The 15125-nt window shown below is 36.5% G+C and overlaps 4 protein-coding genes and 1 non-coding gene across 5 annotated transcripts; 3 read left to right on the forward strand and 2 right to left on the reverse strand.

Moving 5' to 3' along the window:
• Nucleotides 1–87: 87 nt before the first annotated feature.
• Nucleotides 88–5752, reverse strand: LOC107596542 (ankyrin repeat and zinc finger domain-containing protein 1-like). The gene is made up of 15 exons (XM_016287297.1): nucleotides 5636–5752; nucleotides 5215–5380; nucleotides 5027–5121; nucleotides 4168–4270; nucleotides 3866–4059; nucleotides 3257–3363; nucleotides 2996–3149; nucleotides 2667–2889; nucleotides 2478–2576; nucleotides 2269–2400; nucleotides 1852–2128; nucleotides 1637–1748; nucleotides 1098–1265; nucleotides 936–1006; nucleotides 88–814 (listed from the first exon to the last, which is right to left on the reverse strand). Exons 2-15 carry the CDS (start codon nucleotides 5345–5347, stop codon nucleotides 691–693), a joined length of 1992 nt encoding a protein of 663 aa, XP_016142783.1. The 5' UTR covers nucleotides 5348–5380; nucleotides 5636–5752; the 3' UTR covers nucleotides 88–690.
• Nucleotides 5753–6355: 603 nt separating this feature from the next.
• LOC107596524 (GRIP and coiled-coil domain-containing protein 2) lies at nucleotides 6356–8630 on the reverse strand. The gene is made up of 5 exons (XM_016287265.1): nucleotides 8450–8630; nucleotides 8273–8361; nucleotides 7155–7292; nucleotides 6614–6753; nucleotides 6356–6530 (listed from the first exon to the last, which is right to left on the reverse strand). Exons 1-5 carry the CDS (start codon nucleotides 8504–8506, stop codon nucleotides 6439–6441), a joined length of 516 nt encoding a protein of 171 aa, XP_016142751.1. The 5' UTR covers nucleotides 8507–8630; the 3' UTR covers nucleotides 6356–6438.
• A 278-nt stretch (nucleotides 8631–8908) lies between these two features.
• On the forward strand, nucleotides 8909–8981 carry trnak-uuu (transfer RNA lysine (anticodon UUU)). Its single transcript has one exon. It is a non-coding gene; the product is annotated as a tRNA-Lys (tRNA).
• A 207-nt stretch (nucleotides 8982–9188) lies between these two features.
• Nucleotides 9189–10918, forward strand: hce2l2 (high choriolytic enzyme 2-like 2). Its single transcript, XM_016287264.1, has 8 exons — nucleotides 9189–9263; nucleotides 9341–9392; nucleotides 9468–9530; nucleotides 9810–9959; nucleotides 10058–10175; nucleotides 10250–10428; nucleotides 10512–10593; nucleotides 10674–10918. Exons 1-8 carry the CDS (start codon nucleotides 9195–9197, stop codon nucleotides 10804–10806), a joined length of 846 nt encoding a protein of 281 aa, XP_016142750.1. The 5' UTR covers nucleotides 9189–9194; the 3' UTR covers nucleotides 10807–10918.
• A 795-nt stretch (nucleotides 10919–11713) lies between these two features.
• Nucleotides 11714–14017, forward strand: LOC107596543 (high choriolytic enzyme 1-like). The gene is made up of 9 exons (XM_016287298.1): nucleotides 11714–11785; nucleotides 11871–11922; nucleotides 12005–12070; nucleotides 12147–12290; nucleotides 12390–12507; nucleotides 13274–13452; nucleotides 13527–13608; nucleotides 13799–13923; nucleotides 14004–14017. The coding sequence occupies exons 1-9, from the start codon at nucleotides 11714–11716 to the stop codon at nucleotides 14015–14017; spliced, it is 852 nt and encodes a 283-aa protein (XP_016142784.1).
• The last annotated feature ends 1108 nt before the right edge of the window (nucleotides 14018–15125 follow it).

Genomic DNA, 15125 nt, shown 5'->3' on the forward strand with positions numbered 1-15125 from the left:
AATATAAATGCATCTAGTCACTTGGAAATAAATTAAGCAAGTAATAAATGAATAATAGATGTAAAAAAAAAAACAGTGATCCTTGTCTTAATTTCAGTGACTGTAGCATTCTGTGCTGTCAAACATATACCTTTTTTCTTTATCATAAATCATGCTAGTTTGGAAACAGTATTACACCAAAAGAATCATATCAATGATGATTTCAACTGTATTTGTACAATCTAAAACTGCAGCAGCTGCCAAACAATGTAAAAGAATAAACTTCAACAACATTTTTACCAAAAATGTGTGTTTTACATTGTAAAACATAAAACACGCCATGATTTTACTTTACAGTTCTGAATTAACTATGACTTTTAATGAGCTATTATCTCATGAAGATATAGAACTTTTTTTGAATCACAGTGGTTGGTCTGTGTCCTGATTTGAGTTGAAAAGTAATACAATATCAGAGTAGCCATGTTAAATTACAGATATATTTAAGATTTGTGTGAATCAATCTTATTAATAATTCTCTTCTCTGATTTCAGGTAATCTATCATAGTCTTGTCATTTCAAAGATAACTGTGAAATCCTTGATATGTTTCTTGTAAAATCCAGTCAACTCCCAGATCATGTAAAATGAAATATGTCCACAATATGGCACCACACCTTCACGTCCTCTAATGCTGTGTGGTAGGATGTGAGAGGTCAGGGCCGGGCGGCTGCATTGGCTTTGCGGTGGGCTTGGACACAGCGAGGCGAACAGAAAGAGTAGTCCAGATATTCAAAAGGAATCTTCCCCAGTAATGACTCTCCACACTGAAAGCATCTCCTTTAAAAACATTTTTATGCTAGTTATTACAAAACTTATTTTTAGATTAACTTTAATGATGACTTGCATAAAGGACAGATATTTCTCCATAGAGATATTATTAAATAATAAAAGGTAATACCTGATGGTAGTGAGTGACACTCCAGTTGTGGCCATATGTTCAGCCAATCTCCTCTCCGCAGCCAGAGCTCGCTGTGTGACATCAGAAATATGACATAATCGGCCAATCACAATAGGTCATCCACATGAGAACTACAATAAGAGGAAGAAATTAAGTAGTCACCTTCTCTCGGTCACTAAGAGCTATGAACCTCCTCTTTTCCTCCTCTTCTTGCTGCTTCTTAAGTTTCTCTTCTTTTTGCTCTTTCTCTCTCTGTTTCCGTGCTGCTTTTTGGGCTTTCTTCTTCTCTGCCTTTTTGGACTCAATTTCTTCAGTCAGTGGTCCAGGCACCTTAAACATATTAAAGCAAAGAAAATACAGGAATAAGTGACAGATTTATTACTTTGGGTTGCAAAGACAATGCAGCTGTACATACAAAAGTAAAAAATAATAATAAACCTGATTTTTTTTTTTTTAATGTTATGAAAATGTTATATACAATAATAACATGTCATAAATTATTAAACCTTTATATATAGTGCAGGTCTGAGACCACTAGTTTTATCTTCATTATCTCATTTTAAAATCGTCTTTAATATGTATTAAAATCAAATTTGTTTTAAAGTGAAAATTAGGATCATTTTTATTTGTGGTCTCTAAGCAAATGAAGATTTTGTTACTATTTGTGGTGTTGCTAGTCATCATAAGATAGATTTGTCTACCTGTGCTTTAGTGTAGTCATACTTATGAGGGTGTTCAGCCATGTATTTTCTAAATGTGTCGCGGGTATCTTTTTCAGGAGCAACGCCATATGGAGTCTGTCCTTTCTTATCCCTAAAAAAGACATTGACCACTATTTAGAACCGAACAACCCATCCGGCCACATGAAAACCTGCTGCTGCCAATTGATTATTAGAATGATTCTGTATGTGCATACTTGTTAGCTGGATCACTCCCTTCATCCATTAACAGACTGATGACTGATTTCTGTCCAGCTGCTGATGCCACATGCAGTAAAGTAAAGCCTGCTGAGTCTATGGGCTTGTTGAGAAGACATGAAACCCTCGAGGTGGTGTTCTTCTCTTCTCTATCCTTTTCCTCTTCCTGGTCCTCTGGTAGTTGCAGGAGGGTGAGTAATGATTGGATGTCCCCCGTTTTACAGGCGGTGTAGAGAGCGTCCCTTAAACTATATTCCCAAGACTCATCCACTTCTTCTGAAAAGATATATTGAAAAAAAATAAATAAATTTAAATAACTGGTATTTGAATATATTTTAAAGTGTAACTTATTCCTTGGATGTCAAAGTTGAATTTTCTCTAGTCTTCAGTATCACATGATCTTTCAGAAATCCTCCTTTTCTTCTTATTAAGATGCACCTCATGTTCTCTGAGGTCCAGAGTTCCCAGTGTCTCCTCCACTGTCTCTAGCATTCCTGAGTCTTCCTCCTCTGAACTTTCTTCTTTACCCTCTTCTCCCTCTGTAGGCACTGACCACAAAACAGCCCTTTAATAAGTATATTTTCACGAGCACCGTATGTAGGACAAAGTCAGGGTTCAGACGCACCATTGATGTTTGGGACTGGATGACTAACAGGTTTAGGAGTTTTCTTCTTCCACACTCTCTTTGAAAGACTGAAAATACTAGAGATTTCAGTGTCCTTTTCTGGAATGTAACAGACGATCATATTAAAGGAAAGAAATTAACATATATAAAATACATATATATATTGCATGGCAGCAAATCTCAACTTACGATAAACATGTAGAGTTGAAAGGAGATCAAAAACGCGCTGTATTTCGCTAAATGTTGCTCTACGGGTGGCAAAAGGAAGTACCCGGACTCTCTGATCTTTTTTGTCCAGTGGTGCTCCACGACCTCCAAGAAATATGGTCTTATTGTAACTCTGTGCTCGCAGGAAGATGGCACTTGCCTCCTTCAAATACTCAGCCCAGCTTTCTAGAAGATCGTGAATATCCTGGTTAAAAAAAGGGCGTATACATCAATAACAATTCCAAACGTATAAATTCTATGCAGGTTAGTGTTATTCAACTTTTTATATATAACAAAGGGTTGAAATTGACCTTGTGCAGCGCTGCCTCGTTGTAACGTCTGAGGGCCGCCCCTGCAGATTTAGGAGCGTGGCTGCGGTTCTGAGAGTCCCTCAGTCCCTGTGCAGTCCCTCGCTTCGCTCTCACCGTGTACCGATGAAACGTCTTATGCTGCACAATCTCTTTTCTATGTAATAGATCAATCAATTAGGGAATAGCATTTACTTACCTAATTATTAAGCAATTAATTCAAATATTTGTAGTTATAGACAAACTTCTGAACTTTTCACTGACCCCTTAAAAACCGCTCCAGCAAAGTGTCCACCGCCAGTCATCAGAATGACCCAAATAGTGTTGTTTGATATTTTCAGTAAAGAGGAAACCAAGTCTTCTTCATTGTCCTGAGTTTGAACATGACAACAGAATCAGATGAGACTGAAAGAAGAAAGTGCTGCAGGAACGACTCCTAAAACCTGGAAATGACTTAGCATTTTTGAACTTCTGGTTCTATCGTCCTAAAGTCAGTGGGTCTTTTGGCCGTGTTTTAGTTTAACTGCCTTAAATAAGGTCTGTATGCTTAACACAAGCTCAAGATGTTTTCCCATCTCATTCTATGATACTCAATTGTGGTTTTTGAAGCTTTTCCGTGTCTTGAAAAAGGTGGTTGCTGCTAACAAGTAGCTAAATAGGACTAAAGAGGCTTTAAATATCACACCAAACAGGAAAACCCAGCTTAAGTTCCTATTCTGATCCTGATCTCTTCTCTCCTATTTCTACGAAACTGCTTCAAACAATAAAATGTCTCTGAAAATAATCTGTTGAATGGGGATTCTTCTTAGCCAATGCTCGTGTCAATTAGGCACAGACTAACAAGTCAGAGAAATGATGGATAGATTTACTCACCTTTTTGTTTTGCAGAACACAGCGATACAATGACAGGAACTGTCCCTGCATGTTTTGAAAGACTGCTTTGGTAGAAAGTCGACATGTGGACTGATCTGTGTCCAGAGCACTCTCTGTCTCTTCAGGGCCCACTTCATCTCCAAGATCCCCATCCTCACTGTCTGAGTCTGAACCCGAAATGCTTGAAATGTCACCTGTTAACAGGAAGGCAGACAGGAAGATTACGCTAAAATCACACTTATGCAAACTGGATGGCACAAAACGGTTTGTCAGTAAAGTCATATGAGCATACATGACTCTACCTGTGCCAGTCTTCTTCTCAAACTCCTCCACTGTGACCACTGATCTTCCTTCCAGCCGCTGTCTCAGGTTGAAGCGGTGCCAGTCAAGTTTGTAATGCTCCATCTGATAAAAGACTGGGACTGCATTAACATACATATTACATTTATTTCCATCCCTCATACACAGCTATAACATGCCTTCAGAAGACCAGCACAGTAGTAGTTTGTCATTTCCCATGTCATTCCAAAGTTGTATGAAAGAAAATCATACGAGTTTGGAACGACATGAGGGTTGGGAAAATTCGTGACCATTCGCGATTCAGTATGCAAATAAATGTCTAAAAGGTATATGCTTTTGTCGAAGCTATCAGTGTGCATACCTTATTTTTGAAATAATCATATTTGAATAGCAACAACAATATGAAAAAACAAATATGATGATATCTTTGTGATTATACCACTGATCTATATATTATAGATCAGTGGATCATACCCTTTTCTTTCCATATTAAAGCTGTTAAGTACACAGTCTTTTGTCTATTTTCAAATACCTTCTTACTTTAAATCAAAGTTTGTATAATGCTGCAATTCACCTCTTAGCTGGTTGGTTTGGTTCATGGCTTATACCTCTAATAATTTATAACTCAAACACTTTTTAAAAATTCATATTAGATCAATTAATGGCGAAAAATAGGTACTAGGCCACGCTGTGGAAGAAGAGATCAGGCATTAGCACACTTATAAGAAAGTTTACGCAAGAAACTAATTAAACTGCAGACATTTAACACCTTTTAGACATTTAAAACCTTTAGGGTTAAAGGTTTTACTACAAACCCATACTTTAATTGATCGTATCAGCACTGTAATCAATTACTCATACCTGCTCCTCTCGACTCTCAAAATGACACCGACAGGCCGAGCAGAACATCTTGTCGGACACCTCAACGGCGGATGCAGTTTTCATTGAGCCAACATCTGTCAGGGTTATGAAGAGAGTGTGTTATAAACACCCGATCAGCAGCCGTGTGCTCTCTCAGTAGAGCAGTCAGTCTGGCTCTCTTAACTTACCCTCACTGGACGTGTTAGCAGAGCGCTGGGGAGGTTCGGGATGACCCAGCAGTCCAGACACCTCTCTCAGCCCAGCGGTCACCGTCTCATCCGCACACAGCGAGAACACACACCGCTGCTCCGGAGAAGCCATGACTCCGTCGACAAAACAAACCAGCGCGATCACCTAGACACACGAGTACAGCGGGAGTTTTACACACGGAAGAACAAAAATGTGAACTTTACTCAAATACACTAAACATTCAGTATCGGGACTGCCGATAAAACCAAAGCAATGTCCATATTTTTCTCAATCGGACAGCTGCTTCCCTACAAGAGTAACGCCTGATTCAGCACGTGCATTGCAAAGATAAAACGCTGTGCTAACGCTATAATTCAGCTCATTTAACTATCAGTGATCACTGTTAATGTATATATTTACCTTTTTGGCAAAAGCATCGGTCCCTTATGGTTTTAATTTATATGTTCAGTCCGCGTAAGCTGAAATGAATCATATTTCATTACACACGTGTTTGTGCTCTACGGTGGCCGACAAGTGTCCAAAAACTACAGCGCGATTTTGTTCTGTTGCCAAGACTCTTGATGCCAAAGACTTCCAAACATGATGTATCCTTGTAATTGTATCCCTTTTTCTTCAAATAGATTTTTTTTTTTCATGTAAATAACTGTGTGAGAAAAAAACAGTAAGTGTTTATTTTAAAGAGAGCATTAATTCTCAATTGAACAAAAGCCAAAATAATCTATTATCTGTGGAATATTTATTAAACTGGCAGCATATCTTTTTCTATCCGCCATTAGAGTTAAGTTAGATGTATTCCGTTTTCAAATGTATTTGCATATGGTTCTTCACGCACAAAAAATACTATCCCAAAGTTTTACAGAAGAAAGAAATTACATAACACCATGATTTAAAAAAAAAATGTATGATGCCTTTAACATATTTTAGTTTTTTTACATTATCTTTGAATTTCACCCTGGAGGAGTGCCTCCAGGTTAAAGTTTGAAAACTTAAGCACATCTGTTTGAGTTTATCATTGCCAGAGGTCAGTCTTTTGAATCTTTACACTTTATTCAGTATAGTGACTGCCAATGAACATTTCAATTCTTGTATCAAATAAAAAAAATACACAAAAATCACCATATTTTCCACGTTTATTGCAGCTTAGTTGTACTAAATATATATATATATATATATTAAAAAAGTAGCATTTTTTGATGTTGTGATTACTTCCGTGTTCCTCTTTTTCTCACTGGCTTTTCTGTAGACTTACTCTGGCTGGATGAGCCTGGTTTAACTGGATTCTCACCCTGTGAAACTGCGAATTGAGACCAGTTGAATATCAAACAGCATTATTCTGCATGGCCAGTACCTAGACTGCAATAGAGGTTATTGCTGTACCTTCCTCTGAGTTTGCAGAAGCATTCACCAGTGCTTTCCTCAGCTGCTCACGTTTGAGCTTCAGATCACACTCCTGCTCCAGCAGGCTGCTTTCCTCCTCCTGCAAACTTCTCAGAAGAGCTTGCTTCGACTCGATGGTACTGTAACAAAACAGCCTTGAAAAATCCATGCTTGAATTATGAAATAAAAGAATTATAACAAACTCCCAGTTTAAAATATAATATGGGCAAAGTCTTTATCTAAATTCTTGGAAACGGATGAAAATTAAATCTCCAGAACTGTCATTTTCACCATTCACTATAGGTCCGTGTGTTTCATCCGATCATTTGTTTTTTTGGTTTAATATTGAAAGAAGAAAGTAAATGAGAAAACAGCTCCTTTTACAATCGTACAAAATCGTATATAGTGATTTTGTTGGGTTTAATTATTCAGTAGAATATCTAAAGCCACAAATTAGATTCTAGGAAAAACAAGCAATAAGACAACATATTTTGGTAGGATAGAACCACAGACAGGTGGTAGTTTATCTGGATAGTCATACCTAGATAAAGTTAATTCTTCTAGCTGGTTGGCAAGGCTTTTCTTCTCCTGCATCAGAGTGTCCAGTTCAAGCAATGCATTCCACAGGCCTTCATCCATCTGGACCATCATCATCATCCTCCGGTCCATCTCCTCTCTGCTACAATAATATTAAAGGGGTCATATGATGCGATTTCAAGTTTTCCTTTCTCTTTGGAGTGTTACAAGCTGATTGTGCATAGATAAGATCCCTGAAGTTGCAAAGACTAAGGTCTCAAAACCAAAGAGATATTCTTTATCAAAGTTAAGACTCTGCCACGCCCCCCTAAAACAGCTCGTTCTAACACGCCCCCACATATCTACCTCACTATGTGGAAATATTTGCATAATGCCGCCCAAATGTTCACGCAAAGAAAGAAGGGTGGTTTCAGTAACCGCAGTTAGTGTTGAAGCAGCATGTCAGGGAGACGCTGTGTGTTTCTAGGCGAAAGCAAAAGGACTTTATTTGCCCTTCCGAAACTTACAACAGAACAACAATGCATTTTATGGACAACCGGACATATTCTGTTACACCAAACACACAAAATAATGATCTTTAAAAAAGCATCATATGACCCTTTTAATAGAAGCTGTTATCTGTAATAGAAAGGCCACCTAAAACCCTGATGCATGTAGCTAAATAATTACATTAGTTAAAAATTTTTTTATATATATATATATATATATATATATATATATATATATTTTTTTTTGTGGGCTACTTTATTCTTTTTTTGGTAATTAATACTTATACTATTATTATCTGTCTGAAATGAAGATTCAGCATGTGCGAGTTACTTGGACGTAAACGTAGTAGGGAAATCATTGGATGCCATCATTTTACCTCAGGAACTAAAAACAAAAGAACCAAAGTTGAATAATGTAGCCTACAAAACAACTTATATATATATATATATATATATATATATATATATATAAGTTGTTTTGTAGGCTACATTATTCAACTTTGGTTCTTTTGTTTTTAGTTCCTGAGGTAAAATGATGGCATCCAATGATTTCCCTACTACGTTTACGTCCAAGTAACTCGCACATGCTGAATCTTCATTTCAGACAGATAATAATAGTATAAGTATTAATTACCATTTGTTAACAACTTTGTTTACTTGCTCCACCTCGTCTTTAGTAAGCTGTAGTTCAGTTTTGGCATCCTTGAGTTGTTTTGACAAATCCTGACAGCGAAAAAACAAAGCTCGAGTCAGTCAAACTCATATGAAGCTTAGCATATTTGGTTTGCTAATGTTTGGCCGCGAGTCTCACCTGTATTTCTTTATCGTCCTGAAAGGTGATGTTTAAAGAGTTTTGTGGGGTCTCCATAACGGTAAAGCTGAACGATTTCTTGTACACAGACCGACTTTACTGTTTGATGAGCAAAAGACACCTCTACATCGCACAAACTGCAATTCATTAAATGACCGAGAGAACAATCTGATTGGAAGACGTTCAAACTAAATGACTCCACATAGTTTTATTTTATATTGGATTCTACATATATTCTGTTGAATTAAAACTAAACATGATTTTACTTACCAGACTGATACAAGTAAATAACGGATCATAAGAATGATAGCAATGCGGAAAAAACATGCAAACATGAACAATAATTGAAACGGCCTCCGTTTACGGCGAAACGTCTGAAGCAACTTTTAATTTAATAGAATGTTGGAAAAACTTCACACCGAACTTTTTTCATCTCCGCCTGAATCTGTGCGTCTCAGAGCCCGGATAGCTCAGTCGGTAGAGCATCAGACTTTTAATCTGAGGGTCCAGGGTTCAAGTCCCTGTTCGGGCGTAAATCTTTTATGAACTAAATAAAAACACCGCTATAATACAATGAAAATAGTAGTTAAATATGTGCAAGTGCATGTGGCAACTAAAAACAGCGTAAAGAAGAAAAACAAACATTTGGTTGGCCCCTGAGAGCACACATTATGTAACAGGAAGCTAGTAAAGAGCCCTTAAAAGGCAGGCAACATGAACTTAGACAGCACATCTCAGTGCACTCATGGAGTACACACTGGTTTTCATACTGCTCTTCTTCTTAGCAGGACCATGTTTGTCCCTGCCTGGTCAGGTAACTGCATATCAGCAAGTGTATATTTTGTTTTTTTATCAAGCAAAACCACATATTTTGGTCAATTTTTCTCGCAGATTTCCTCTCAGTCAAATTTTGGAGCAAGAAGACAAAGGAGAAGCTTCTCTGGTAAAGTGTGTTGTATTAATTGTCATTATTCATTGAAGATTAATTATATTTGAACAGTTTTATAACTTTCTCCAGATGATATCGAAGAAAACACTCCAATTGCAATGGAAAGGATCATAGATGTGAACGACTATCAAGGTAAAGCTTTTGCACAAGCCTGTAAAATGTAAATGTTCTAACCTCGCTATTGTAATATCCATACAGTCTTAAAAATAAAGTTTTCACAGCGATTCCATCGAACAACAATCTTAGTTTCCATAAAGAACCTTTCAGTGAACAGTTCCACTATATTTCTTAGTGTGAAGAACAACTGTTTTCCACTATAAAGACCATTTTGTGCAATGGAAAGTTTCCATGGATGTTAAAACGTTTTCATGGAACCACAGATGCCAATTAAGAACCATTATTCTCTTGCAGGTGTCATTTCTGTAGATGGCACCAACCTCAGAGAAGGAGATATAGCCGTGTCCAGTAGGAGTCAGAAGAACTGTTTTGCCAGAAGCTGCCTGTGGACCAGATCTGTAGATGGAAAAGTGTACATCGCATACTCAGTGTCTCATGCGTACAGTAAGCAGGGAAAAGCAAACACATTGATTTTCATAAACAGTGCCACAGTAATCACTTACTAAATCTCATTATTTGGTTTTGATTGTTCTTCTGCACAGGTGAGGAAGACGTGGAGAACATTAAGAAAGGCATGAAGCTCATTGAACATGATACGTGTGTGCGCTTCGTGCCCAGAACTCACCAGAGGGACTACCTGGATATTCAGCCCAAAACAGGGTATTGACATGAGATTACTCTTCAACGGCTTCATTCTGAGTGTATCTCCTGATTTTTGATGGCTGATACTGTAGGTGCTGGTCATATCTGGGAGCACGTGGTGGTAGACAGACCATTTCTCTCCAGACACCTGAGTGCACCGGGTCAGGGGTCACCGTCCATGAGCTAATGCACGCTCTGGGCTTTGTTCACGAACAATCCCGAGCTGACCGGGACAAGTATGTCACCATCATGTGGTCCAATATATGGAATGGTAAAGTAACAGTCCTTTATTCTCATAGCCTTATACTTAAAAGTCATTTTATCGCTCACTTATTCTTCTGTTCATTAAAACAGACCGGCTGAGGAATTTTGAAAAGTTTAAAACAAACAACCTGGACACCCCCTACGACTACGGCTCTATCATGCACTTTGGAAAGTATGTCGATATACATTTGAAATGGTAACTGAGGGATATAATCAACTGTAGTTATATAATGATATTCTTTGTCATTTCAGGTATGCCTTCTCTGAGGATGGTGAACCTACTATTGTACCAAAAAGAAACTGGAACGTGAAGATTGGACAGAGATTTGGACCCAGCGACTTGGATATAATGAAGATTAATAGAATGTATAAATGTAATGCATAATGAAATCCATTTACAGTAATGAATGATCCATTGCACGGCTAAAAGTCTGACATTAATGCATTAGTGCTTTTACTTCTTTTAACATTTTAACATCATATTTTTTTTAAAGGAAAATGGCTGATTGTGAAGATTGCTGATTTAAAAATTGCTAATCAAATATAAGAATGTTCTTTTGTAACCTGCTGTTTCTGATATTTCTATATTCTTTCTTATGCTGATTTTGACATCTTGATGCCTTATACAAACATTACATCAATAAAACATTGTCCGTAAATATATTTTTCTCTGATATTTCATTTAAGCTTTCATTTCATTGCAAAAGAATTCTCCATGAGCCAGTTGCAATCAAATAAGCCAAACTGTTGGTTTATAAATGTTCAGAATCAGCTGATCTCAGAGCTAATGAATAAGTACTGAGGTGTCAACACTATGAATTACGCAAGCTGAATTTAAAATAACCTGTTATTTGGCGTAATGCAAAAATGATAAGTTAAAGAAAGGGCGAGGCGTTATTTATTTGCATCACGTGTTGCTGCAGCATATTGTGAACACAGCACAAATGCCTATTGAGATTTTGTTTACAGATTAAAATGAGTTTGAACACTACACGCACAAGTTTCGCATGGTCAGGGCGAATAACACAAGAATCAGCAAGACTTTAAATTGCCATTATTGTGATCAGTCTTAAAAATGCTGAACTGTCTTTCCAATGAATGCTTCCCAAACCGTTCATTAAGGAAACACACGAATATCAAATAATGACATAGGACGTCACGCTAACCCTCCATCTGCAACCTAGAGTAAAGATGGGTGGTTCTCAGAGTATATATAGTCTAGCTGCAAGGGCCCTAACTTTAGTTTACATGCAATACTCGATTCCATCCAGAACACCAGGACTTACACATACATGACCACCAAGATGCTTTATGTGGGTATTTTTGTGGGACTGGTGTTAGAGTCCTGGTCTTTACCTGTGCAGGTAAGAACGACTGAATACTACTGCAGTTATGATGATAGTATTCATATCCAATGGATGCCCCATAAATGTATTTATTTTGTATTAGAACTCCTCACTGGTTCATCAGACAAGGCTGAGGTCAAAGAGAGAATATCCTGGTAAACTGGTATTTCATGGTATTCCAATGTAGGTTGTTACAATATATTGATGTGAATATCCCATTCTTAATCTCTTTAACAGAGCATTATGTGAAACCTGAGGACATGAATGCCATGGACAGGATCCTCAGAGTAAATCAACGTATGTGCGGGACAGATACAGACATATATTTACAGGGAATTACTCTTTGAGCATGAAACATGTGGTTATCTTACTCCGACAGTGTCCAGAGGTTTTCCTTTAAGAGAGGGTGACATCCTGAGTTCAGGATCCCGCAGTGTCATCACATGTTTAGGAGATTCTTGCCGCTGGCCCAGATCTGTTGATGGTTTTGTGTATGTACCATACATCATCTCTCCAATATATGGTGAGTAAGATCTATGAAACTGCATGATGTTATAAGTGAAAGATAAGTCAAGGTCTTTATTATTAAATAACACATTTATATCATTTGGTGTCTCGACAGATGATATGGACAGAATCACCGTAGAAACAGGAATGTTGGACATTTCCTCTGCAACATGTGTGAAGTTTGTGCCTCGCACACATGAAGCAAACTTCCTTAATATCCAGTCTAAAATCGGGTGAGTCCTTTGCATTCATATACAGCCATATTATATTAGTGTTCTCTTTAATGTTTAATATTTTACAGGACAATATAAAAAGTCTGATCATAATTTTGAAAAACTCACTGTATCTGTTATTTCTTTAATGTGTCATTATTAATTGTTTATGATAATTTTTTTAATGAAATTATATATATATATATATATATATATACACTACCATACAAAAGTTTGGGAGCAGTAAACTTTCTTTCTTTTTCTTTCTTTCTCTCAAGAAATTAATACTTTTATTAAGCAAGGATCCAATAAATTGATTAAAAGTTAAAGTAAAGACATTTTTAAAATGTATAAAATGCTGTTCTGCTGTTCTTTGTATTTATCAAAGAATCCTGAAAAAAATGTATCATAGTTTCCACAAAAATATTAAGCAACATATCTGTTTTTAACATTGAAAAAAATAAGAAATGTTTCTTGAGCTCATTTCAAATCAGCATATTAGAATGATTTCTGAAGGATCATGTAAACTGAAGACTGGAGCAATGATGCTGAAAATTCAGCTTTAACATCACAAGAATAAACAACATTTGATAATATATTAAAATAGAAAACAGCTATTTTAAATAACAATAATAATTCACAATATTTTTTGTTTTTGATCAAATAAATGGAGCCTTAGTGAGCAAAAAAAAACTTAAAAAATTGTACTGACCCCAAACTTTGAACAGTATGCAATTTTATTTATTTTTTTAATTATTATTATTGTTGTCCACTGTCGACCCCATAGCTGCTGGTCATATCTGGGAATGATAGGAGGCAGTCAGACCGTGTCTTTGCAGTCTCCGGGCTGTATGTGGTCAGGAGTGGCAGCTCATGAACTAATGCATGCTCTGGGATTTGTACACGAACAGTCTCGCTCTGATCGTGACCACCACGTCTCCATCCTGTGGGAAAACATCATAGAGAGTAAGCGTTTGACACCAGCACTTACTTTGAGTCAATGCATTCAGTACGACAGTAATGCATGGTTCTTTTCCTAGATCAAAGGCACAACTTTAAGAAGTATGAGACAAACAACCTCAATACTGCATATGACTATAGTTCTGTCATGCACTATGGGAGGTGAGTATTGGCAATCTACTGGACAGTGTGCATACTTCTGCTAAGCTATTAGTGGACAATCTGAAATGCATGTAGCCTATATCTGTTTAAACAGTCCCTTAAACCCAAGAATTTCGTTTCTTATAAATGAAGCAATAAAAAACAATAGCAAATAATTTGAAGTTAAATGAATACTGATGCACACACCCAGGTATGCCTTCTCAGAGGATGGTGGACCCACCATCATCCCTAAACCAGACCCGTACACTCCCATTGGCCAGCGAGACGGACCAAGTCTGACGGACATTCACAAAATAAACATATTGTATAACTGTGGTAGGTATTCATCTTACTAAAGTTTACTAAACTATGCTTCCTGTCTATTCATTTGAATTTTTCTTTCGTGTGTTCACTAGGTGGCCGTGTGTGAAACAACAAACTTATGAAATGGACCCAACATAATTCACTGGACAAGAGACACCTGACATGTATTCACCTTTCCTTCTCATTTTATGATGTGTTTGGCAGTGTGATGTATTTAGACACTATTTATATTACAGTACATAACAGATCATGTTAAATACAGCAAATTATTTTACAGGACAATATCATAAACTTATTTTTGGGCAAATGAAATATAACAGAATCCAAAATAAAGCAAAGGACAAAGGACTAGGTCAGAATATGTAATGCAGTCTTTGTGTTCATGTTGTTTTATATGAAATTGGTTTACCATTTTCAGCGAAAATGTAAATGTAATGAATATAATATGTTATAATGTGACATATAACCATGAAGCAAAATAAAATGCATAAGACATTTTTTCTTACACCTTGAGTACATATGTGTGTGCACATTAATCATTAATTAAAAACAAAATTCTTTTAAGTATATTTTTATGGTAAAATAGTTGTTTATTCATAGATTTGATAGGTTTTTGGGGAGTCATACCAAATAACATTTTCAACCTGAACTAATCTTGCCATATAAAATGAAAAATTTGGTGTAGGGTTTACGTTGAAATAAATTTCACAAATAATTACCAAGAAATGGCAAGCACTACACTGAACTGAAATGTGAAAGTTTCAAGTGGAAAAACTAAAATTTTATTTTCTTGTAGAACATACATGTTACAACTTCGATAAGACATTTTTTTACACTCATCATAACACGAGTATATTCAGGTCATTGTACGTAAGAACTGCATTTTTTATGTATTTTTGAATAAATGAATAGATCAGTTCAAAATGAGTGTCTATTGTTATTTTAATCATACGTTGAACTTGATAACAAAACAAAATTACAAATAAGTCATGCTTTTGTCTCAAGTCATCGTTGTGTTATTATGTATATAGTTGTGTTATTATTCTAAGTAATATCAGAATACAGAATTTAAAGCACATCATAAATGCAAACACACACATCTGTAACTACCTTGGTCAGTGGTCAGATGATATTTACACAAGATCCATCGCGTCTTTCTCAGTTTCTAGTGTACAGTCTTGCGTTGGAAACCCATCCTGGACAGCCTTGACCTT

The sequence above is a fragment of the Sinocyclocheilus grahami genome, unplaced genomic scaffold (assembly GCF_001515645.1).
Source record: "Sinocyclocheilus grahami isolate Dianchi unplaced genomic scaffold, SAMN03320097.WGS_v1.1 scaffold220.1, whole genome shotgun sequence".
NCBI classification, from domain to species: domain Eukaryota; kingdom Metazoa; phylum Chordata; class Actinopteri; order Cypriniformes; family Cyprinidae; genus Sinocyclocheilus; species Sinocyclocheilus grahami.

Excerpts from the sequence above, each read along its gene's own strand:
- LOC107596542 (XM_016287297.1), bottom strand. The coding sequence starts at position 5,347 with ATGGCTTCTCCGGAGCAGCGGTGTGTGTTCTCGCTGTGTGCGGATGAG. Across the intron at positions 3,150-3,256 it reads GCTGGAGCGGTTTTTAAGGG|AAAAGAGATTGTGCAGCATA; the intron begins GTCAGTGAAAAG and ends TCTATTACATAG. Across the intron at positions 2,577-2,666 it reads TTCAACTCTACATGTTTATC|AAAAGGACACTGAAATCTCT; the intron begins GTAAGTTGAGAT and ends GTTACATTCCAG.
- LOC107596524 (XM_016287265.1), bottom strand. The coding sequence starts at position 8,506 with ATGGAGACCCCACAAAACTCTTTAAACATCACCTTTCAGGACGATAAA. Across the intron at positions 8,362-8,449 it reads AGGACGATAAAGAAATACAG|GATTTGTCAAAACAACTCAA; the intron begins GTGAGACTCGCG and ends TTTCGCTGTCAG. Across the intron at positions 6,531-6,613 it reads TTCTGCAAACTCAGAGGAAG|TTTCACAGGGTGAGAATCCA; the intron begins GTACAGCAATAA and ends CTCAATTCGCAG.
- hce2l2 (XM_016287264.1), top strand. The coding sequence starts at position 9,195 with ATGGAGTACACACTGGTTTTCATACTGCTCTTCTTCTTAGCAGGACCA. Across the intron at positions 9,960-10,057 it reads CTCAGTGTCTCATGCGTACA|GTGAGGAAGACGTGGAGAAC; the intron begins GTAAGCAGGGAA and ends TCTTCTGCACAG. Across the intron at positions 10,176-10,249 it reads GATATTCAGCCCAAAACAGG|GTGCTGGTCATATCTGGGAG; the intron begins GTATTGACATGA and ends CTGATACTGTAG.
- LOC107596543 (XM_016287298.1), top strand. The coding sequence starts at position 11,714 with ATGACCACCAAGATGCTTTATGTGGGTATTTTTGTGGGACTGGTGTTA. Across the intron at positions 11,786-11,870 it reads CCTGGTCTTTACCTGTGCAG|AACTCCTCACTGGTTCATCA; the intron begins GTAAGAACGACT and ends ATTTTGTATTAG. Across the intron at positions 12,291-12,389 it reads CATCATCTCTCCAATATATG|ATGATATGGACAGAATCACC; the intron begins GTGAGTAAGATC and ends GTGTCTCGACAG.